Source organism: Microtus pennsylvanicus, chromosome 3, assembly GCF_037038515.1.
Source record: "Microtus pennsylvanicus isolate mMicPen1 chromosome 3, mMicPen1.hap1, whole genome shotgun sequence".
NCBI lineage: Eukaryota > Metazoa > Chordata > Mammalia > Rodentia > Cricetidae > Microtus > Microtus pennsylvanicus.
In genome coordinates, this window is record NC_134581.1 from 24,130,193 (window position 1) to 24,155,626 (window position 25,434).

At 42.0% G+C, this 25,434-nt stretch overlaps 1 protein-coding gene across 3 annotated transcripts in view; it reads left to right on the forward strand.

The window, feature by feature from the left end:
• Positions 1-25,434, forward strand: part of Armc8 (armadillo repeat containing 8) — a 93,092-nt gene that overhangs the window by 62,161 nt on the left and 5,497 nt on the right. For 2 of the 3 annotated variants that reach the window (XM_075964885.1, XM_075964886.1), the window contains exons 13-21: positions 2,380-2,462; positions 2,759-2,840; positions 5,602-5,688; positions 7,434-7,526; positions 10,320-10,469; positions 11,386-11,481; positions 19,106-19,201; positions 22,942-23,014; positions 24,638-24,731. In XM_075964885.1, coding sequence (XP_075821000.1) covers positions 2,380-2,462; positions 2,759-2,840; positions 5,602-5,688; positions 7,434-7,526; positions 10,320-10,469; positions 11,386-11,481; positions 19,106-19,201; positions 22,942-23,014; positions 24,638-24,731 — 854 coding nt within the window. The remainder of the gene's footprint in view (positions 1-2,379; positions 2,463-2,758; positions 2,841-5,601; positions 5,689-7,433; positions 7,527-10,319; positions 10,470-11,385; positions 11,482-19,105; positions 19,202-22,941; positions 23,015-24,637; positions 24,732-25,434) is intronic. The other variant, XM_075964887.1, reaches the window with a different exon arrangement.

Here is a 25,434-nt window from a genome sequence, read left to right on the forward strand (position 1 = left end):
AGGAGGGACAGAATGGAGCAGTTCCAATAAGAAATGGCTTAGGCTTGTGGTCCCCATCACTCAGGGTTCTGGGGTGGCAGGATTACTTGGGCACCTGTTTTTGAGTTAGAGACTCAACTAGGGCAACATTAGACAGACTCCACCCCAAAAAGGAAAAAAGTGAACTGTTAACTGATGTCCCAGAGTAAAAGGAAGGTTCTTGTAAAGTAGAAGTGAGTGCAGAGGAACTAGGTATGGTGGAGCTAGGAAGAATTTGAAGTGGGAGATGGGTACCACAAGGAACATGAGGATCTCTTGCAGGTGAGTACAGGGCTGGGGGAACCTGTAATGAAAGTCTTGACAGGAGATTGTGTCAGCTGAGAAGTGGGCGGGCATCCACATTGGGAAAAATTATAGGAAAGTTAAAATAGGGTAGCTAGTCTGAGAAAGAAGGTATGTGGGAGGCTAGAAGTGATAACGGGCAAAGCATGGATGCTCAGAAACTAAGAGTGTGATTAGGGTTGCTCTGGCACAAGGAACGTACATATTCTTGTACTGTATGGTACATATTCTTGGGCTGTTTAGGCACTGAAAAACACTATGAAAAATTCCTTTCCTGACCTATGGCTAAAGTGTGGTTCCTTGTTCCCTCTTTCTCTCTTGCTCCAGGTGCATATATGTGTGTGTTATGTTTATATATGTGTGCATGTGTGTTACATGTATGTTTGTGAGGGGACAGCTAACAGAAGCTATTTCTCTCCTTCCACCCTGTGGCTTCAGGTGCTTGATCTCAAGTTGTCAACTCAGTGGCATGTACTGTTAGCCACTAAGCCTTCTCACTGGCCCAAAGTTTCCTTCCACCCCTCCTCTTAATGTGTGTGTGTTTTGCCTGTATGTCTGTCTGTACCACCTGTGTGTAGTGCCTGTGGAAGCCAGAAGAGAGCATAGAATTTCCTTGACTGGAGTTACAGACAGTTGTGAGCTGCCATGTGGGTGTTGGGAATCAAAGCCAGGTCCTATGAAAGAGCAGTGCTTTTAACTACTGAGTCATCCTCTGGCTCCAGGTTCTCTGCTCTTGATAGCAGAGGTCTGGTCACTGGTCACCGGTAATTGAAAATGATTTCTGCTGCATGGCTCTGAACATGCTGAGACTTCTCTCCTGCTCTGCAGTTCAGCTTCTGAATCCCATGCCACTCTAAGTTGGTGGTCTTAAAGCTTCAGCTTCAGTTGCACACTGGACTCATCTTTTAAAAAGACGGGTTCTTTCTTGGCAATAACCTGATTTAACTGGTGTGTCCCGGATATAAGTGCTATCAACAGCTCCCTCAGTGTTTTGGCCTGTGCTAGGTGTTTCAGGTGAGAGTACCAACTCCTCCCGATGATGGGTCATTCATGTTTAGAGCTATTTAGCAGAGCAGTATTATAGGTGTTGCTAAGTACATGGACTTTGCAGTCAGGTAACTCTTGTGTTATTTAGAATCCTCAACTTCCTAGTATGTCAGTTCATAATAACACTAGCAGAAGAGATAATGGAAGAGTCAGATAACCTTAGCAGGATGACTGTCACATACATGAACTCAACAAATAGCCATTGATGATGTTAATATTTTTGTGATTGTACTAACACTTAATAATAAGAAAGATCTATTTTTCTGTAGGCCCATGCAAGTTTAACGTAATTCCTCTGCACATTGTTCTTTTATCAGTACATGGCTTAATGAAGATGGATTTCAGGGTATCTTACTTTAACCCATAAGAAGCAAAGCTTAGTGATTGTTGGTGTCAAGTATCAGGGTCTGGTGGTGAAGGATTAACCCATAAGAAGCAAAGCTTAGTGATTGTTGGTGTCAAGTATCAGGGTCTGGTGGTGAAGGATTAACCCATAAGAAGCAAAGCTTAGTGATTGTTGGTGTCAAGTATCAGGGTCTGGTGGTGAAGGATAGCAAGGGTTACTTGTAAATATTTCACTTAATTTAAATTTGTTTGGTAAAGTGGAGCTGCAGAATAGCTGTGTCAGAATCTGTAGATTTCGTTCACTTGATGAGGACACTGAACTATGATTCTTTATCATTCTTACAGGGAACTGCCTCATAGTTTACTTATATCCCCTCACCCCAGACTGTTCATGCACACCTCTGTAGTACTTAGGCCATTTAGATTTTGTTTTAGGTATCTTTAAGGAGACATATTGTGCCTGTCATTTACCCTGACTTGTCCTTAGTGAGTGCTTACCTCGTCTTTCTAGTGAGCTGTCTGCCCTTCTGCAAGGTGACGGTTGAGAGGTAAATTCTTTTGCTGAAAACATTAAATTCTTAATGGACATTAACATACTCACATTACAAGCAGTGAAGTTTGTCACCTTCATGTTGTTATTTATGCAGCATTAACCTTTTTCTCCAGATCATTGAGACTGAAAATATGATGGACCGGATTGTGACTGGCTTGTCTGAGTCTAGTGTCAAGGTGCGGTTAGCTGCTGTCAGGTATGAGCTTTACATGGTCTGAATAAAAATCCCTTGCTGTGTGTTTAGCCCGTTTCATTTCCGGTCCTTCACTAAGTGCAGGATGCAGATGTTCCTGGAACATCTGCTCAGGTGAAGCCATGCAGTGTGCGGTGTGACCTAACTGAACCTGCAATGCCTGAGAGGTGTCTTGCTGTAGCTGACTTAGTATCGATAGCCATGTTTAACTGTACATTTATACTAGTGAAAAGCCGAGCGACTGATTTGAAATGTGAGCTGTAGCTTCTTGAGAAGCTAATTTTGATCATTCTTTGTAGATGCTTGCACAGTTTATCCAGATCTGTACAGCAACTTCGAACCAGTTTCCAGGATCATGCGGTGTGGAAACCTCTAATGAAGGTGAGAAAGCCACAGCAGTTGGCCCCGAGCCTGTGGGCCAAGCTGGCCAACAGCACCCGGGTCTAGGACTGCATCTGATTCTTGGGTAGAGTATGTTGATGTTCGTCTCAAGTCAGATGTTCCGAGCAGCTACAGACTTAGAGAGTGCGTTTCATGTGTGAGAGGGAAGCCCCAGCCCAGGTTTCTTTATTAGTTTGAGCTCTCAGTACTCATTTGTGCTTCTGTGTTTATTATTACTCTTTAAATTTAAATCTGGAATTTTCTGAGTAGCCTTTAGGTTATAAAAAAGAAAATAGCCGGTTGTGGTGGCGCGGGAGGGAAATGGGAGGCTGGGAGGAGGTGGAAATTTGTTTTTTTCTTTCTTTATTGTCCTTTTATCAATAAAAAAAAAAGATTAGTGCAAATCATTTTCTAAGGCAGGTTATCAATCCTATAATATTTAAGTAAAACTTACCTTTAAATGAAAAAGGTTGATTTAAAAGAAAAAAAAGAAAATAATTGGCTGGTTATAGATATAAAATAAGATTGGGCCATTAATTTTGCTTTGGGGCTCTCCCATGCCAGCAGGAAAGAACTGAAGGCAAATAAATCTGAACTAAAACTGAATGGGTGCTTGCAGTTAGCTGCCGCTAATGTGAACCCCCATATGGAGCCACAGTCAGCTTGGTTTTGAGGTTTTGTTTTTTTTTTTTTTTTTGATGTCTTAAGTGACTATGCATTTCATTTACTCAGTAGAATTTTAAAATTTATTTTGATTTTGTTGTTGTTGTTTCTTTTTGAGTACTTACTCCAGGTCCATTGGCCTTGCAATAGTGATCTCACCCTTGCTTCAGTTTAGAATAGGCATGTCAGTGTGGCAGAAATAAGAGAAACATCAAGCAGGACAGTTGTTGATTAGACTTTAAGAGAAGAACAGGATTTCTTTCCATTAGTAGAACTGTTATGAAAGGTGTAGGAAATAGCAAGGGTGCCTTCATGACTGTCATAGAAGGATGGAGTGTAGGTGGGAGCTAGGGGAGGCATGTCTGATAGCTTAGTAACTGAAGAGTAGAGGCAGGAAGACCATGAGGTGAAGCCAGGTGGACTGTGTAGTGAGACCTTGTTTTTGTGTGGGGTATTGTTTGCTTTTAAAGGTGGAATCGGACTAGTACTGAAGGCCTTGGGAATTAGCATGCGGAGGGATTCTTACGGGAAAGTTGATTTTATGGCAGAGTATATGATTTATTCTTTGAGGTCTTGAAATGAGATGATAGTCATTGTTTAAGAAACAATATGAGCTAGGCAGTGGTGGTGCACAGCTTTAATTCCAGCACTCTGGAGGCAGAGGCAGGTGGATCTCTGAGTTCAAGCCTGGCCTGGTCTACAGAGTGAGTTACAGGACAGCCAGGACTACATACTTGTCTCAGAAAACCAAAAAGAAAGAAAAAAGAAAAGAGAAAGAAGGAAAAGAAACAGAATGAACCCTCGAACTATTCAATGGAAGGCATAACAATATTGAGTATGTGATTTGTGTTTAGGTTTCTGGAAGGATGTCGTGATCCAGCCTTATGAGGCTTATCAGGACAAAATATTCCTTCAATTTCTCCCTTGCTGAGGGCCTTCCTTCTCAGCGTGTGACCCTGCACATTCCCATCCATTGACACTGTTCTCTGCTTTTCTTTCACCTGATTTCCCCATTGGACATATGGAGCCCCTCTGAACATGACTCATTTCCTGCTGTAGTTTTGTTTCCTGAAACTCACTGAGAGCCCCCAACCTCAGAAAGGTTATTTGCCTACTCTATAACCTTAATGCCTTTCCACACTGGTAAGGTGCTGCCTCAGGGGTGGACTGGTTCAGGTCAACAGAAGTCTGTTTCAGACTCACACACAGTCTCTTATCGAAAACCAATGGAGCCAATTTGACATTCTTAGATTTTTGAAGGCCCTCCTCAGTTCATGTTTTCTTTTATAATTCCTAGTCTTTCTTTTCAGGGTTTTGTTTTTGTTTTCTGGTTTGTCCATTTGTTTTTAATTATAGCTTTTAAGTATAGCTAAATCATAATTTATTACCAATTCAAGACTTTTAAACTATTTTCTGTTTCCCAAACTAACTACTTTGTGTCTGGAGCCCTTGTTTGTCTCTGGGTGCTCAGCTCAAAATCTCTCTGTTATATACATCAAGGATAGAGCAAGGTGATTTCTGTCTATTTTTCCAAGGGCAAATGTTTGATGAGCAGCTTAGAAGAGTTTATACTCATGGCTATATGTGGGTTCAACTCTCAACTCAGGACTTAGTTAACACATTTCAGATATAATACTAGATACAGGTACTCATACTCAATTTGATTTTTCATAGTTGAGAAGCTGCTTATGTATCTAATAATTTTTCTTATTTGCCTTTCCATATACTTTAATCTGTTGACTAACAAAACACAAGAGAATAGTCATTTAATTTTAATAAAAAAATTTTGTGTTTTAATTTTTTCTGTTTGGGTAAAATTCATATGTATATATGTATGTATATAATTTTTTGTTCTGGGATCAAACCCATGGTCTCATACATACTAGACAAGCACTCTACCAACTAAGCCATACCCCTAGTCCTATTTTATTGCTAAAAATCTATTTGCTAGACAGTAAAGGTCAGCTTCTGAAGTGCAGTATTTTTCCTACACATACTCTCCAGTATGAAAAATCAAATTGAAAGACTTTTACTTAGTCATCTATGACCTCACCTTCAGCATTTCAGAGTTAATGACATCGTCCTTTTTATTCTATAGGTTTTACAAAACGCACCTGATGAAATCCTAGTAGTAGCATCTTCCATGTTATGTAACCTTCTTCTTGAATTTTCTCCAAGTAAAGAGGTTAGTATTGACTTTCTCTTAATCTGGCTAAAGTTTAGTCAATTGCTGTTATTTTCTTTTTTGCTTTTTATTTATTTATTTTGGCTTTTTCAAAACAGAGTTTCTCTGTGTAGCTCTGGCTGTCCTGGAACTCACTTTGTAGACCAGGGCCTCAAACTCACAGAGATCTGCCCGCCTCTGCATCCTGAGTACTGGGATTAAAGGTGTGTGTCACCACCACCCAAGTTTTCTTTTTTATTAAATATAAAGTTGGTGTTGAAACTTGTGGATTGGGTTGAAGAACTGCTTCTAAATAGTTTGATTTGGGTAGAGAAGGAGACAAGTCACTGGTTTTTCAGTACTGGAATGACTTCCGTTACTTTGTTCATCCTACCTATCATGCTCCACTTGCTTCATAGATGTTACGAAGCCAAAGCCGCACGGTGGCATTCACCTGTCCTCTCGGGTGCTTGGGAGGCTGAGGCAAGAGAATTGATTCCAAGAGCCCAAGAATTTGAGGCCATCTTGTCTATAAATAACTAAAAGATATCATAGCATATAATCATTCTATGTTGAAATTGCAAGTAAAGAAATAACTATAAATCTATAAATAAGACTATTATCAAACAATATTTACTAAAGAATAAATTAAAAAAACAAGTTGTCTTTGAAAATCAGGATCGTAAGTCATTTCAAAAAAATAATTCCTTGCATCAGAAAGTAATATTAAGTGGTCATTGTTTGGGGAAGAACAAATATAGGTTTTTTTCCTATTTCTGTTCTTGACAGTTTTCTGCATCTACAATGAATTTCAGTGGTTTTCACTGTTCTTCTGGTCTCTCACCTCCTCCCTCTCCTACTGAAACCCTTCTTATCTTCACTCTCTTCTTCACCTACTTTTGTGTGTGACCCACTGTGTTTGATTAGGATTGCTTTCATGACCATGGATGGAAGTAACTTATTAGAGCTGGGCAGCTTGACTTCTTCCCCAGCAACATTAGACAGTAGACCCTCAGGAAGGGGTAGAATCTTGTAGACCCCTTCATGACCTTGATACAGTGTTGATTGACAGCCCAGTCTAGTGCAGCTCTTATGGTGGTGTCTCCAGCTGCAGTATGTTTGGTAATGGTTCTTTGATGACCAGAAGACTCCTTTTGATGCATATGTCCCTGTCCTTTGGTTCTTGTGTTCTTTCTGGCACTTCCTATTTATGCAATGTCTCTGAGTTTTGGAGGGTTCCCTTTCTATAATTTTTAAGTTTTTTGAGTTCATGGGGTTTTGTTTTTAATAAAGAGGAATCAATTTAATAAAGGATAGGTGAACCTTTCACAGTTCTGCTGTTACAGTCTTTCTGGTCTAGGGCATTGTAGAGCATGGTTACACATGTAAGGAAAATGGATTCAGTCTCTAGCAACAGCAACCGAAAGAGTGAGTGGATGTGTGTGTGAAGGGCATGCATGCATGCATGCATATGAGAGGGAGGGAGGGAGGGAGGGAGGGAGGGAGGGAAGGAGGAGAGAGAGAGAGAGAGAGAGAGAGAGAGAGAGAGAGAGAGGGAGAGAGAGGGAGATAGAGAGAGATAGAGAGAGAGTCTTGCTCAAGGTATCTTTTATGGTGCATTAATTCCCCACTTCGAATTGGTGAGTTGGGGAAGAGATTGTACAATGAGTGGTAGAGCAGACACTGTAGTTTGCATATCTGATATGGACTCTGTTTCTCATTGTTATTTATTTATCATTCTTTCTTGCTCCTCCTTTTCCAATCAGCCAATTTTGGAATCAGGAGCTGTAGAGTTGCTTTGTGGATTAACACAGAGTGAAAACCCTGCTCTACGAGTGAATGGGATTTGGGCTTTAATGGTATGTTTCCTTTTAATGTCACAATTTATAAGAAAACTAGGGGTATTATCAAAGTTATGACTATGGCATATGTTCTGGAATTTTCTTTTTCTTTTTTTTTTTTTTTTTGAGATAGGGTTTATCTGTGTAGCTTTGGCTGTCCTGGAACTCTGTAGAACACGCTGGCCTTGAACTCATAGAGATCAGCCTGCCTCTGCTTCCCAAATGCTGGGATTAAAGAAAGGTGTGTACCACCACTGCTCAGCTAGAATTTACTTTTTAAAAACATAGTCCAGTTGTCTAATGACCTATAGCCTGAAAGATTCTGTGTTCATCTTTCAGGTTCAGCTATCAAGGATTTATTTGGTCACCTAGCAGTCCCTCATTTGGGAAAAGCAGTCTGTGTTTTTCTGAATACACTACTCCTCACAGGAGCTGCTTACTTCCTATGTGCATATAGGGATATTGTTTTTATTCTTTACAGATAGTAAACCAAGGCACTGAATGATTGCTGTTCAAACTGACACATAAAATTTCATGTTTGTGGTGTACGTTTTGAAAGATAGATATTCTAAAGTAGCTGGATTGACCTGATGTAAGCATTACCAACGTAGTTAGCATATTTTGTAGAATAGTTACCTTGCCAAAATAACACACAGGTGCATAAATACTTAGTAGTTGAACAATTTCTAGTAAATATAAAAATAGCTTCTAAAATTATGAGATGGGAGTCATTTTTCTCAATTATTAAAGTAAGCTATTAAATTTTGAAAAGGAACAAATCTACATGGATTTTGAAAAGCATACTTAGAATATTTACATTTAATTGCTGTGTATCAGACCAAAGATGGGTGCTTTATATTTGTAATTGCTATTTTAAAAACAGTATTTTATTATGCTTATTTAGTACGGGAGTGTGCACATGTAGCCAGAGACTCTGCTTTTGTTTCCCGGCTGCCCAAACCCAAATAATGACATAAAAAATATATTAATTAGGACACTCTTTGGCCAACCGCTCAGGCATATTCCTCGCTAGCTCTTAGATCTTAAATTAATCTATTTCTATTCATCTGTGTATTACCATAAGGCTGTGGCTTACTGGTAAGGTTCTGGGGTCTTTCTCCTTCGGCAGCTACGTAGCGTCTCTCAGACCCTGCCTTCTTTCCCCATGCATTCAGTTTAGTTTTCTTGCCTAGCTATATTCTGCCCTGCCATAGGCCAAAGCAGCTTCTTTATTAACCAATGGTAATAAAACACATTCACAGCATACAGAGGGGAATCCTACATCATGCATACATGCTGTAGGTGAGAGGACAACTTGGGGTTGGGGGTCAGTTCTCTCCTTCCACTAGTGAGTCCAGAGACTCCAGCTCAGGTCATGAGTCTGCGTCTTTACTTACTGAGCTGGTCCTGTGCTAGGTTTTAGGTTCTCTTGTGAATGACCCACCTTACCAGTGGGAAAGTGGGACTGGGATGTGTGGAGGTTGCTTTCCAAACTAATGAGCATTGGAAATGGGTTCCAATGGTGTCCATGCCTATACTCGTCTCCCTGCTCCACAGTGTATCTGCTGAGTTATTGACATAAACTTGGGGGTAGAAATAATAGTCTGATAAAACACCAAATCCAATTATTTCTTAGTAGATTTTCTCCTTAGTACAACTTGTAGCTCTTCTTGAAACATTCCCAAGACTTTTTTTTTTTTTAACCTTTCTATTATCCTTTTTCTACCTGACCTCCTTTTCAGGACTATTCTCCCAATGTCAGTTCCTAGTTTCTATTTTTCCTTACCCTTCAGTCTGAGGAGCCCTTCCAGTAGAAAAGCTCACTCAGAAACCTTTATGTCTACATGGATATGACTATCCCCAGATCTTTCACCTAAATAGTCTGTGGGACTTGAGTTGAGAGCTCCCTGACATGCACATGCTTGTTGCTAAACAACAAATTAATCATCTCATTCTGCAGTCCAGAGAAACTAGAACCTTCTTGTTCTAATCAGTCTCATATCACCAGCCTCTGTAACCTCGGTTCATAAAACAGAAAGCTGTGGATTACCGTGGCCTGGGTCTCTGACGGCAGCAAGTGCACTTTTGACTCTTTCATTGCCCTGTATCATTGATAACCATGCTCTCTGAGAGGCCTTAGTTACTTAATTGAAATGAACACCTGACTAGGGGCAGTAACTACATATAAACCACTACTTTATAAGAGATTTTTGCAATTTTTTTTTTAAAGCAGAGTTTGGAGTAAACTGGGCTGATCTATTATATGAATTAGAAAAGAAGTAGAGCCAGGCTGTGGTGGCGCACACCTTTAATCCCAGCACTCAGAAGGCAGAGGCAGGAAGGTCTCTGTGAGTTTGAGGCCAGCTTGATCTACAGAGTGAGTTCCAGGACAGGCACCAAAGCTACATGGAGAAATCCTGCCTCAAAAAACAAAAGCAAACAAACAAACAAGAAAAGAAACAGAAACAAAGTAGCCACTGGCCTTCTGAGTTGCTAGTATGTTAGGGCATAGCTCCTACTAATAATGCATGCCATCATAGCACGTAGCATAAAATACATAGAAATATTCGCACAGGTAATAAGTGAGTTTGTTTTGTTCAGATGCCCACGTCAGTAAGTGTTATATTCCTCTTACAGATGTAGACTTAAGAGTGGATATTAGTTATCTCTATAGGTGAGTAAAAGGAATCAGAAAAACAGTATGACAAATACAGCTTCTGTCTTTACTTTGAAATGATCAAAGTCCTAGTAAAATAAAATTTGATACAGTGACCATAGACATGATTCTTGTAATGTCTTTAATCCTTTCAGAATATGGCATTTCAGGCTGAACAAAAAATAAAAGCAGATATTTTACGAAGCTTGAGTACTGAACAGCTCTTCCGGTTATTATCAGATTCCGATTTGAATGTGCTGATGAAGACATTGGGGCTTCTTAGAAATCTCCTCTCCACTCGACCTGTAAGTAATGCCCCAGGATTCTCCATTGCTCACATCTGTGCGCGAGTACAATGCTGTTCATTCCAGAGAAGCAAGCTCACATATGGGATGTCATTTACACCAGTGCTCTGGAAACTGCCACCAGCACTGCCTGCATGGTGGGTCTCCCTCCCTCCCTGGTGCTAGATGTATGCCTGCCTCGGCTTGTCACTTTATTTTATCTGCCCGAATCATTGTCTCCTGAGGTCTCTGTTTCTCTTTTGAAAAATCCTCTGAGTGTCATCATACAGACCCTACCCCCCTCACACATATTGATGTCATTGTAGAGAGAAATGGGAGCGCGAAAGATACAGTATAAGGCTGAGCCTTGCTAGTGCCATCCCTGTGGGCGTTCTCTGATGTCCCCTGACCATCACCGTCAGTGGTTCCTGACTAGATAAAGAACACAGTGGACCTTTCTCGGCCGTACTTGTTCTTTCAGTCATCTTTACCGCATTGGTATCCTAAGGCCATAGTAATGACCCAGATCATATTTTCCATGTCTCTGACTTCCATTCATTTTATACTTCTTGGTCCCTAGTGGTTTTTGTTCTCTTCATAATACACACTTAGAGAGAGAGGGAGGAGGGGGAATAGGAAAGGAAGAGAGATGACTTCAAAACACAATAAACCCTGGTCTTTGGAATCTGGTTCTATATGCTGTGTTGTTCTGCTCTGTGTTGTTCGTGTAACTTTGAGAAACTTTGTGTAAGGCAGGTGTAGTGATACATGGCCTGTAATCCCAGAACTTGGGTGGTGGATCAGGAACTAAGGCTCTTGATTAGCTGCATGAGACCATGTCTCTATAAACTAAAACGAAAATGAAAGAAAAAGAGGCCTCCTGTGGTCTCTTCCTATGTTTTCTAGACGTAATCATGGATTTCCCATTGTTTTGCAGCATATAGATAAAATAATGAGTACGCATGGGAAGCAGATTATGCAAGCTGTCACTCTGATCCTGGAAGGGGAGCATAGCATTGAAGTTAAAGAGCAGGTACGTGCTGTAGAGAGCCCCTGATTGTAAGCACAAAGGGACATCTGCAAGCTTATGAAATATGTCTGTCGAAGACAAGAGGAAGGGTCTTCTGGCACCCCTTCAGCTCTTCCGGTGATCTCTTTCCCTGGAATAGGAAACATGACCAGTCTGTAGCTTTCTCCTTTGTGTCACATGCCATGTGCGCTGTCCCTGTCCCTATGGGAACAGCCTCATGCTTGATTTAATGCTTTCCCCACAGTTAACTGGAGATAAGCCTTCTCTGTCACTACACCCTGAACTCCAAACTCAAATTCCTCCAACTCCAGTCAGATAATTCCTTATCCTGAAGGCAGTTTTGGTTTCTTTACTCTTTGGCGTCTTCTATTCTTGGTTAGCATTTTGAACCTTTATTTTCTATGGGACATACTGAGGGAAGGTGTGAAAGTACAGCAGCTGCGTTATCAGGGAATCACTTGGAAGTCACTTTCTGCATTTTCTAGAATTTATCATGGAAGTTGTATACATTGCATTTTACCACAAAAATAAAAGTGCCCCACCAAGATGGTAACACAGAATCTGAAGCACTGCTAGTGTTTGTTTTCCTGACAAGTTGTTTGGCTCCGTGGCTCTGTTCATATTTAGAATTCATTGAGCTATGTATGGGTGTGTCTGTGTGTATACATGAACACACACATACACACATAATATTATGTATGTGAGCGAGCAAGATAAGCAGAAAGTTGCCTCAGATCGTTATGGAGAGTTGACTTGTCCTTTGTGACCCTGACTTAGAACAGTCCTAGATATCAGAGAGCTTAGGTCTTGAGAGCTGGGCCTAGATTTAACAACAAAAAGAGTTGACTAAGTCATTTTAAGACAGATATCTTAAATGATTGAAATTAAGAAATAAGCTTTAGTAAGGAGTAATTTAGCACTGTAAAGGTATAATCTAAGCATCACTGGGATACAAGAATGAAGAAATACACTATTCAAGAAGCTGGTTCTGGAAAGTGCACTAATGTGTTCTATCTGTGAAGACAGCTCACCTTGGTAGAATTCCATCATCTGAAAAGCAGCGAGGCAGAAAGGCCAGGCAAGATTTAGATGTCGGCAAAAGATCAACAACAGTGTGTTTTCACAGGACACAGATATAGGTATGGACACTCACAGATGCCTAGTTGTTAGTGGAAGTTCAGTTCTCAAAAGCCTCTAGTAAGTGATTTTTATAGGGGCGTACATTAGCTGCATCCATTTGTATGTTTTCACAGGTGCATTTATCCATGAAGCTACCTGTCTTTTTAGGGTTTCTATTGCTGTGAAGAAGCACCATGATCATGGCAACTCTTATAAAGAAAAACAGTTTATTGGGGTGGCTTACAGTTAGAGGTTCAGTCCATTATCATCCTGGGGGGACATGATGGTGTGCAGGCAGACAGTGCTGGAGAAGGAGCTGAGAGTTCTACATCTTGTTCTGCAGATAATAGGAAGTATGCTTCTGGGTATAGCTTGAGCATAGGAGATCTTAAAACCCACTCCCACGGTGACACACTTCCTCCAACAGGGTTATACCTACCACAGCAAAGCCACACCTTCTAATAGTGCACTCCCTATGGGGGCCATTTTCTTTTAAACCACCACACTACCACTACAGTCAAGATGTCAGTATACCTGCTGTTGCCCTTTGGTTGGGAAGAAGACAAGTTTGTCAATTCATACCACTCCTCGTCCACAGGGCACTGCAATATGGCAAGCAAAATAAGTAAGGCACAAGATTGGAAAGGATGAAACAGAACCATTCTCCAGACATGAAGGGCTCATTAAAAAACAAAAATCTAGACCTAAGTTAAGCAAGGTGTCAGTATAGAAAAATCAGTTATTTTCATATATCAGCAGGGAATGGTTAGTAATAATGCTTAAAAACAACCCAACAGCATTAGAAGGAGCTTGAAAAAATAAAGTACTTAGATTTTGATCTCATTAGGGTCTGTGTACTAAAAGTTATAAGGCTGTTAGCAGTAGAACTATGACTAGGAGTCAGGCCAACAGAATGTTAGCAATGTCGACTCTCCCTGAGTTGGTAACGGTAGAGCTAAATGACTAGGAGTTAGGTCAAAAGAGTGTTAGCAATGTTGGCTCTCCCTGAGTTGGTTTGCAGACAACATCATGCCATTCGTGGTCCCAGAATAAATAAATATTAATATGCTTATGAATTACAAAAGTCTTTCAGTTGGAAAGTTTAGAAATAGATCATGGTGATAACTGATTGAGGTGATTCAGTAGGAAAAGGGTGTCATTTTTTTAAGCCAAAAAATTAAGTTTGAACCTTATCTTACACCTTTGATAAAAATGTTTTCATAAGTCTTTTATGAAGAGTAAAATTATAAAACTTTTAAAATACAATAGAAAAAATAGAAAATTTTAAGATGTGACTATTAAAGTAGCAATTTTGAATGGCATTTTTTAAAATCTGTATTTCTAGTAAGATAAAAATACTCATTGCTATTATATGGGCAATTTTTGAACATTGATTTTTTTCATTGTTTACTCTTAAAACGTTTTTGTAAGTTACTTTGAATTTTCTATCTGTAAATAAAAACAACTTAACATATATTGTTTTTGTTTTGTTGTTTACCTTGAGTGCCCAGTATAATGGATGTGTAGGAACTAGTAAAAGTGGACATATTTGCCTTGTTCCCAGTATTAGAAGAAAACATTCTCTTTCACTATAGACTATGAGAAGTGTAGGTTTCTGACAGATCCTCTTTATTAAGAAATATTTTATATAGTTCATTGAATACTTATCAATGAATAGATACTGGGTTTTTTTTCCAGTCAGTTTTTCTGCACCTATTGTAAAAACAAAAAACTTTTGTTTGCTTTTTCAAGACAAGGTTTCTCTGTAGTTCTGGCTGTTCTGAACTCAATCTGTAGACCAGGCTGGCCTTGAACTTAGAGATCTGCCTTCTGAGTGCTGAGATTAAAGGTGTGCACCACCACCAGTGGGAGAAACGTTTTTTAAGTCTGATGAATGTGATGGGTCTGTTTCTTGGTTTCAAAGATTCAAAACACTTGGTCATTTTGTATTTTTCTTTACGTGTGGTGATGGGCTCCCCTGACTGAACTGTGGGAAGGCATACTCCACATCTGTGTAAGTGCGGGACCTCAAGAATCCTCTCTTGTAATGTTTCATCTTGTTTGGTTATAGGAGAGTGCTGGCTTTGGGGATGAGGTGGAGAAGAATTTTTGGAGAACTGATGCTGTTTCTTTCTTGTGTCTTAGTGGAACATTTGCCCTTTGGCCCCTGTGTTTTTCCCATTCTCTTACAAGGCTGTTTCTTCTTACAGTGTTATAAACCTTTCAAGGAATTTTTCACTTCATCTAAGATTTCAGATTATTGCCATGAAATTGCACTCTCGTGTTGCCTTTTATAAACAGGCAGTGTTCCATAGTGTCGCCCTCTCTTTTGGGGGAAAGGGTGAGACAGTGTCTTACTCTACTTTAGACTGGCTTAGAACTTCCCTTGTAGCCCTGAGTGGCCTCAAACTCTTGGCAGTCCTCCTGTCTCAGTTTCCCAAGTGCTAGGATTGAAACCACCATGCCCGTCTCCTCTCTTGTCCCGTGTGTTGCCATGCCTTTCTTACAGATGAGTCTAGCTAGAACAGTTTAATTGATCTTTCAAAAATTGTTTTCAGTTGCATTTTTACTCTTTTTCTGTTCTCTAGACAAGGTGTTGGATTGGCTCACAGGCCATGATTTGCCAACCTCTGCTTTCTAGTGTTGATCTTCAGTTGTTGATGCTAGTGGATTATGCATGCACAAGTGTTGTGCGCATGTGTACATGTGTGTGTACGTACTTTGTGTGTGTGTGTGTGTATGGACGTGCATGTGTGTGTATGGGCATGCATGTGTTTGTCTGTAGCTTTTATCTGTCTGCTGCCTAGTTCATATGTTGAACTGACTTAGCTCAAGAACTAATTGAATGTCTTTGGTTTTCTTGTGTCCATAGAAGTATTTATGGTAAGAGTTTTTTTGAGGATCATGGATCTATTCTGAACCTCCCAAAAAACAGTTCCTCATCTATCTTACTGAATTCTTCTTTATATTCTTTCTATAATTCTTCTTTATATTCTTTAGTAGGTAAGAGAGGGACAGTTCTTTCAAGCCAAGGCTTAACATGTTTGCATTTCTTCCTTTCCCTGAGAATATTTAAAATTCTCATTACTAGTCCCTCACTTCCATTATTTCCTTTTAGGCTGCTCTGGCCAGCTCAATACTGAACCTTTCTGGGGAGAAATGGGGAAACAAGAACACAAGAGAACCAATCTATGGCTCTTCTGTATTCTTCCCTTTTCCCTTCTCCCTCCACCTCCCTATGCATTGCTTGACCTTGCTCTTGGCATTTTGGCTTTGTCTTCTTTAAGGAGGGATTGACTCACTAGCACTAAGGAGTATTACCTTGTAGGGCTTGTAAAATCATTCTGTAATCAACACAAAGGAAAAGCTGAAGTGGAAGGAAGGAATGTGTTTCACAACTGATTTCAGTGTGCCTGCATTGATGAGTGCGGTGTAACAGATCCGGATGGGAAGACTCGAGTAATAGAAGAGGAAAGAAGACAGGCTGTGGTGGCGCATGCCTTTAATCCCAGTACTCAGGAGGCAGAGACAGGCAGTTCTCTGTTAGTTGGAGGCCATACTGATCGATAGAACAGTTCCAGGACAGCTTGGACTATTAAACAGGGAAACCCTATCTCGAAAAGCCTAAAAATAATAATAATAATAATAATAAGTAAATGAGAGAGAGAAAAGAAGGGATTGGACACTCATTATTTTTTATATGCAATAACCCTGTCCTGTTGGTTGAACTGAGACCAGAATGTGGGTAGAACAACTGTTGCTTCTATGGTTCCAAACTTGAATCCCTTGAAGCCAGTTGTTAACAACCTGTTTCCTAATTTATTACCCCTGTGAGTTAAACTAAAAAGAGTACAGATCCAAGCTGCCTCTAATCTCAACGCTTGGAAGGTTGAGGCAGGAATATGGCTGCAAGTTTGAGGTCAGCCTTAGATACATATCTCTCCTCTCTGAATATGAAACGCAAACAACACATGCACACATATCAGTGAGGCCTGTGAGACTCGTGGGTAAAGGTATTTGCCTCACAGATCTGACAGTCCAAGTTTGATCTCCAGAATCCACATAAAGGCAGAAGGGGAGAACTGACCGCACACAGCTGTCCTCTGGCATTCACACACTAGTCATTTTTTATAAGAAGGAAAGATATTTTAAGAACAAATCCATCATTACTGATCTTCGTAGGATACTATCTAATAGTTTGTCCCATATCAACACATCTTCCACAAGCCATCACTGCACTTGATGATCCGGATTATACAAGTTGTATCTTGTGTCTCTTATGTCCCAGAGGCAGCCTTTGGTTCATACCTCAGATCTCACTCCCTAGTAATCTAGTCACAGACATGTGTTAGCAGAGTGAAGTAAAGCCACAGGCCGGTCCTTTAGGGCATTTGAGGTCTTGGACCTGAGTAAGAAAATAGTTTCTTCCTTGTCTTAGTTCCCCTAAGTCTACAGCAGAAAGGTGTAGACTGGAGGGGTTGTGTCTGTGCCCCATCCTCAGCTTTCATGCCTGACTTTGATTCTTGGGCTTCAGGTTCATGTCGCTTCCTCCCAGAAGCTGCCCCTGCCTGCATTGTACCCAACAACCTTTGTTTTCTTGGTTCCTTTTGCTTCTGTGAAATATAGTTGTTTATGTAACAGTGTCAAAGTCGGAGTGTGTGTGCCTTATTCCCACCTCACCTGGATGCCCTGCAGAGGATGGACCTATGGTGGGTTCCACCTGGCCTTGTCTTGATTTTCCTGCCAAAGTCCTTTACCTTAATACTGATGGCAGGAGTGGAGCATCTGGTAAGAGCAGTCTTTTCTACTAGAAGCTGGAGTTGCCAGTGCCCTGTCAAGATATACTGTCCCACCGCTGGCGTAGGCTCCCTCCAGTCTCCTCATCAGGCCAGCTTGGACCAAGCTTGGAAGCAAGTTACAGTGAGAGAGGCCTAAGGAAGGGAGGGAAGTTGCAGCTCCTAGGAAACTTCCAACAAAGAGGCTGCATCACTGAATAAGATGGGGCCAGTCACAGCAGTTTCTCTTGGAAATGAGTTTTAAAATTGGTTGTTTTAGTAGCAGGAGTTCGATGATGCCAGGATTTAAACAGGTTCTTCGTATGCTAGTCAATCTCTAATTTACACTCCTCCTACCCAGGAACCACTTTTTTTAAAAAAATATATAACGTAATTCTTTATTGGTTCTTTGCGACTTCACATCATGCTCCCCTAGTCTCACCTCCCAGTCCCTCCATATCCCCCCTTCCCGTGCAGTATCCCCCCCCCAAAGAAACTCCTCCAACTCTAAAAAATAAATTGAAAACAAAACAAGTGAAATAACCCACCATTGCGCCTCCGTCTTTCCAGCACCTCTTCATTCATCCTAGTAGCTTTGGGTGTCGCGCTGTGTCACACTGTAGACCCTTTTTGCAATCAGCCCCACCCACAAAGTGTTGGTTGCAGTGAGGTGGTGGTCTGGTAAAGGCCTTTGTCACACCATCATCACTGAGCACTCACCCAAACTCCTCTTGGATGTCCTGTCATCTCCCTGAGTCAGGGATCCTGTGGTTATCATTCTGCAGGACCAGTCCCTCTACACACTCCAGCAGGCCATCGATGGGGCCAACTCAAGGCCCAGGGTGTGGTCTGGGCCACTGGGGCTGCCCTTAGATAAGGGGTAGAGCCAGCTCTCCTGGGCCCATGCCATCAGATCCAGGCCAGCATGACCCTTGGATTTCAACATGCATGGTTTCTATGACCCCCTTTGGCAACACAGGTCATGAACATCACAGACCCCAGCTGTAGTAAGAACATGGACCCAGACATGGCCAGCAGCTTGGGCTCGGACATCACCATCAGTGGCAGCATAAGCCACCTAGATCAGTATGGCTCTGCGGCAGCAAGGCCCTCAGATACCAACATGGTCTCAGATGTCTGTTTAGACCCCTGGAATCCTCACAGCTCTCAGTGGTAATGGGAGCCACAGATATCAGCTCAGATCCTAGCTGCTGCTGGGCCATGGACAGGAAGCACATTTTTAAGAAAAGATAACTTTAATGTGGTGATGCAGCAGCCTTTACGTAACTATGGCTGAAAGCCCAGTAAGAAATGACCGAAGTGTTTGAATCCTTGTTTGTATAACATAGGTTTTCTCTTGGACATGGTTACTGTGGTTGACAGCAATGACAGGAGATGAGAATCAGTGCGTTCATGATAGAACCCATGAGAAGCTGTGCACCTTCAGATGAGAAATTCCCCATGATTTTCCGGAATCTTCATTTTTAAATTTTATGTGTATGTTTTACCTGAATCTGTGTTTGCACACTGTGTGTATACCTGGTGCCCACAGAAATCAGAAGAGGGCATTGGATCCCCTGGAACTGGAGTTATGAATGGTTGTGAGCTATCATGTGGATACTGGGAACCAGACTTGGTTCCTCTGCAAAAGCAACATGTGTTCTTAACCACTAAGCCATCTCTCTAGTTCCCTGAGGGAGCTTTTTTGATCCCCGTTCTTTATTCTTTTCCAGACGCTGTGCATCCTAGCCAACATAGCAGATGGGACAACAGCAAAAGAACTTATTATGACCAATGATGACATCCTACAGAAAATCAAATATTATATGGTAAGCCTTAGTCTTCCTGGCTACAGAATTAGAAGACAAGGGCTCTAGCATTGTAGCTGAAAACAAACTGTAGAAGAATGCTCACTACTCTAACAGAGTCAGAGAGTTTTATCCCAAAATAGAAAAAGCAAGCCGAGCTTCTAAAAATGTGCTGTGGGCACTGTTAGTACTACCACCCAGCTCCCACCTGGTTGTTGCCCACCACCTCCCTCTAACTGAAGACTTGAACTCCTGGTTCTCAGTCCTGTCTCCCTCAGGTCTCTCAATCTCATGGTGAGTGAGTCCTCTAGACAACTGGTACCTTATTTCTATGTTTACTTTTTTTTTGTTTTTTTGAGACAGGGTTTCTCTGTAGCTTTGGAGCCTGTCCTGGAACTAGCTCTTGTAGACCAAGCTGGTCTCAAACTCACAGAGATCTGCCTGCCTCTGCCTCCCAAGTGCTGGAATTAAAGGCGTGCGCCACCACCGCCCGGCGACATGTTTACTTTTAAACATACCTTGCCACCTACTGCTATGTCATGTGGTCATCATGGAACACTGTCAGTTTAGCACCAAAATCTGATGTTCACCACCTCCATCTTCTTTGATTTTGTCCATTTTCACCATAGCATTCCAACCATGAGGGACATCTCCCCCATCCTTCCTCCAGCAAAGCTGTCTTTCCTTAGCTGCACATTTCATAGTTAATAATTGCAGAAACAAGCTGGGGGGAATTCATGTTTACAAATCATCTTGTGCCCTTCATGCATTTCCTAGTAAGCTGTGCCTCCCTTTTCCCCAGAATAGGTTCATACTTTTCTTGATCTTTTAACTTAACTCTCCAGTCCCCATTGCTTCCTGTCGCCTTATTCTTTATTGTACAGAAGATGAGATCCACATGCCCTGACACCCCCAGCTCCCAGCTCCTTTGAGTCAAATTCTGGTACATACTGTGTGGCCTGACTCACGGTGTCCCTGATTCATTCTGTCCTCCTCCTGTTGTTTACTACATGGCTGTCCTCTAGCTCCTAAATGAAGTCACATTCCTTCCTACCTCGGGTCCTTTATCTGTTCTGACTTGTCCACCTGGGACACTTCCCTACCCACCTCCTCACCCTTCAGATCTGAGCTGAACTGATACTTTATCTCGGGCCCCTCTTGTGCAAGTGTTGTAGCATTGTTTTCTTCAGAGCAGCTCAGTCTATTAGTGATACAGCCCTGGGTATCTACTGTCTCTGTCATAGTGAGGATTGAGTTGTTATGTGCACCCTTTTATATCTGCACCTCCATAGCACCTGGCCCAATACCTACTCAGTGGTTGTTGATTAAAAACCTATTCTTAAACTGGTAAATCCCTTGTCTTTCAATTACCACATAGTGTCTTGTGTTTTGAAAGTTCCCTTAGTGGTAGACCATTGCCAGTGCACATGCCCTGGGCTCATTCTGCAGCACTGGAAGGATGGAGCCTAACTTCACCGTCTTTGTACACCAGTGTCCCTACTGCTATTCAAAACCCCCCTTTTCTAAAAGCATCTCTGCATATTCTCACTCCTTTCTTGCCTCCTCATTGACTCTAACCTACTTAATCCGGCTTCATCCTTATCACTCAACTGCAACGATTCCAGTGAAGGTCACCATGACCTATGCGATGCCCAATCTGAGAGTTCTTTTCCTTCCTTGTGCTCTCTACTGAGAGCTGACGAACACAGCCAGCTGTTTCCTCCTGGAAACATCTCTTCCTCTTGGCTTCCCTGACACCATACCCCAGACGGTCCCCTGTCTGCTCTCCTGCCGCTGCTTGTCCCTAGCTTTGTTTGCACAGTAGAGAGCCCCCTAAGGAGCTTCACAGCTTGCCTTATCCTTGCCCTCCCAAGATTCTCATCTAATAAAAAAGTCAGGGATATGTCTTAGTTACCCAGATTTTTAAGTGATTCCTGTATATGAATGGAGGAAAGCCACTAGCCTAACAGACTCTCATCTCTTCCGTTGTTTTTCTTTTCATCTCTGAGTCATTTTTGAAGGTTATCCAAAGCATGGTGTATCCAAGTCCCTTCAGGACTCTGGACTTGGTACCCTCCTGCCTACTCAACATCTTCTTTTGTGCTGTCCGACAGCCTTTTGGACTGTTTATAAGTCGGTCTTTCCTAAACTTACATGTCTCCCCCTCTGCCATCTCCTGCAGTGCTCAAATCAGATGCTACTTTGATTTCTCCAGCCCTGTCCACATGGTTGTCTAGATTAGCATGCCCTGTGAACCCTTTCTCAAAACCAGTTTTGAATCTGTTCACATCTTCCTTTTGCTGCTGCCTCTACTGGTGTCCAAGCGCTTGCCTCTTCTGTTTGATTGCCTTCATGATAGAGGTAGCCTTAGAACTATACTCTAATTTCCCCAACCAAAGTGATGCTCTAAAAATGTAAATCTAATCTTGTCTCTTGTAAATCTTCAGGGACTTCCTCTAGATTCAGAATGGAACCCGCAGTCCCTACTCTAGCCTACAAGAGCCTACAAACTCTTTGAATGTGCACCCATCAGATCCCATCAAGAAGTTTACTGTTTGGAGCTATAGCCCTGTGATTTTTATACATCTAGCTCCTTCCTTCTCTTTAACTCTCTGTTTGAATGTTGCCCCTTTAGAAGAGATTGTCTGTGTATATTCACCTAAGCTAAGTTCCTAGCACTCCCGCTTTCCTTGTTATTGAATGAGTGCCAAATTAATTCCTTAGTAGTAAATGCTCTAAGTCCATTTCTTCAGTTTACTATTGTTAGCCAGAGGCTGGAAGCAGATGACAAGTTTATTCTCTTCTGGCTTAATGAGCCCACACTGAGAATCACTGAGTATGTCTTTAAACCCGCTGACAGGCAAAAGAAGAACCACCAAAATTTCTGGTGGAGGAAGCCATGCCTAGTTCTTTGGGGTTTTTTTGTTTGTTTGTTTTTGTTTTGGTAAATCTGTAGTCCTGCCTGCAGTGAAGTCCACCTTAGCCTTCCAGAAATCCTTAAGCATACCATGCAGTTGGTGTTCGGATGTACAGTAATTATTTAAGGCCCTTGTTTGTTTGTTTTTTGATTTTTGAGATAGGTTTTCTCTGTGTAACCTTGGCTGTCCTGGAACTTACTTTGTAGACCAGGCTGTTCTCAAACTCACAAAGATCTGCCTGCCTCTGCCTTCCAAGTGCTGGGATTAAAGAGAATAAACTATCAAGTGTGCTTAAATCTGATTGTTCATGGACCTCCTGACCGCAGCTTCATTTCCTATCCCAGAGGAATTTAACTGGACTACTTGAGCAGGATAGTAGCTGAAGAACTAATATGAAGCCTGCATCAGTTCATCACTGCAGTGACTGAGAGAATGGGCTGTCTGAGAGCATAGACATGTTAGGTGCCCCGGTCCTTGCTGCCAGTAACTTAAGAGAGAGAGCACAGGCAAGTCGACACATAGAGCTGTTAGGTACCTTTGTTTCTGGGCACATGCTTCAAAGCACAAACTTCTCACCCGTAGCCTCAGCTGTTTCGTTTGGCCACTGGATGATTTTTAAATTTTCATCTTTTGGCAAGGGTTGCACTCTTCAGTTGGTGAGATTTCCCACCACTTCCTATGCTTTTAGGCTGACCTTTACCCTCTTTAATGTTAACTTTATAGCTCCTCAGGTTTGTGGCCTGTGACTCAGAACTGTGGGCTCTTGGAATTACCTATCACGAGAAAAATGATGTGCTGTGAAATTACCCCATCTTGATTTTTATTCCTTTTCTACATCACTAGGGTCACTCACATGTCAAACTGCAGCTTGCCGCTATGTTTTGTATATCAAACCTCATATGGAATGAAGAGGAAGGTAAGATATTGGTGAGGTTTGTCCCAAAGAAAATTTTGGAAGGAAATGTTTATACAGGGAAAGCAGAAACCCCACACACTTGGCCTAGCTGGTTCCTAATATCACAGAAACAGCTTGCTGTGAGAATCAATAGTATTAACCTAAGATGTGGCCCCACCCCACACTTCAAGCTATCCTGGTACTAGATTACAGGATAAGTATGAGAAGGAAGCACTAGTCCCTACCTTTGAGAGAACTGGTGAAGAGAGCACTGAGTTGCCTTAGAAGAAGGTGAGAGGGAAGATGATCCCATGTTGGGCCTTTCATTCTGTGCTGAGGATGCACATTTAGAGACTATCCAGATAACATAATGTCCCTGAGGGCCATGGCGAGGCAGTGCAGGGACCTTCTTATGATGAACCTTCTTGAGTGAAAGGTTTTCACCTAACCTCCATAATCCGTTTTTGCGCCAAGCCAGTTTAAATCAGAAGCAGGCTCTGGGAATGGATGGTTCTTCGTGCTTCCTGGGTTTCTCTTTATGTAACCAAGGCAGGAGTCAGACTGCAGAGAGCATCTCAGCTCCAGGTTGGCTATATTAAAGTCAGCTGGGAAAGCCTATGAGTACGGTTTCTGGAACCTGGCCCTAGAGAGTCTGGGTCACTGGGTGTAGGGAGGGAGGTGCATGTACAAGTCACTAGGCTGTTTAGTGGGGAAGAAACTCCAGGGAGCTTCATGTACTTTGCATTCAGAACAAGGAAACAAAACCAGATTTAACCCACAGGCCTTGATACTAAGAGTTGTATGTAACCCAGGACACCAAAGCCAGGCTTCAGGCTAGTAGTAGTCTAATTGGAAGTCAGAGCAGTATGAGATTAGAAATGTCATGTGTTCAAAAAAAAAAAAAAAGCCGGGCGGTGGTGGCGCACGCCTTTAATCCCAGCACTTGGGAGGCAGAGGCAGGCGGATCTCTGTGAGTTCGAGACCAGCCTGGTCTACAAGAGCTAGTTCCAGGACAGGCTCCAAAACCACAGAGAAACCCTGACTCGAAAAAACAAAACAAACAAAAAAAAAAGAAATGTCATGTGTGGTATCACAGAGGCAACAAGGAGTGGAAAAGGAGGACCAAGGCATGCTAGAGACTGTTGGCTTGTCCTTAAAAGCTGCTTCCTAGTGGTGCAGGGTCTTGTGCAAGGGGAAGAATGTGACTGACTCCAAGTCCATGCGAGAATTAATTTATCAGCTGGAAAGATGGCTCAGAGGTTAAGAGCACTGGCTGCTCTTCCAGAGGTCCTGAGTTCAGTTTCCGGCAACCACATGGTAGCTCATAACCATCTATAATGAAATCTGGTGCCCTCTTCTGGGGTGTGTGCAGGCATGCAGGCTAAATAAATAAATTTGGTTTTTTTTTTTTAAAAAAAAAAAAAGGAATTAACTTATCAACAGAACCCAGGGTGGAGTTGACGGAAGTGGGGTTCAGGAGGCAGAGAAGCCAGGTAGGAGGCTGTGAGAAAGTTCTGGTGTGAAGGACTCCAGCTCCATGGGGGAGGCAGGGGACAGAAGGGTTGGAGTGAGTGACTCTGGTGAAGCTGGAGGAGAGCGGTGGCCTGCACCATGTCCAGTAACCTAGTAGTTTCAATCTTTTAGGTTCCCAGGAGCGCCAGGATAAATTACGAGACATGGGCATTGTAGATATTCTACACAAACTGAGTCAGTCGCCAGACTCAAACCTTTGTGACAAGTGAGTATTAACATAAAGGGCCTTGCTTTGGGCCCCCCTCAGTTCTGTTGTGAAAGGCTTGAGCTGTTTTAGTAACCCAGTCAGCCAGCCTTTTGATGTTTTGGGTTGTTGTATTTCATTTTTAACTGTGAACTAGCAGTGACATTTGATTTTTTTACATTTATTTATATACATACTATGGTTGTGTGTGCAGGTGTGCCATGGCACATATGTGGCAGTCAGAGGACAACTTGTTTGGGTCTCTGTGGGTGTAGAGATGGTGGTCAAACTCCCGTTGTCATGCTTAACAGCAAGCACCTTTATCCAGCGGAGACAGTTGAGACGTAAACACTCATCGTATTCAGGAAGAACATGAGTTTGAGCCATCTTAGTGGTTATCTGAAGAGGGTCCAGTGGTGACTCCCTACACTCCCTTGACTGTTACAGTAGAAATGCATGTGGCTTCTTTAGGGAAGTACAGAGACTAACAGTGAAACACTCATTGGCTCAGAGCTTCACTGAGCTCTGCCTTATGCCATTGCAACAGGGGCCTCAGTCTCAAGGAGCTCACCACTCCTGGGAGGGGTAAGAGAAATAGAAATCCAGCCAACTAAGAGATGCTTTTCCTGTTCCTGTCCCTGCCACCCACCAAAAGATGCTTTTCCTATACTCCCTTATAACAGCCTCACTTGTGGAGTGAACAGCTAGGAATATCCGTTCTTAC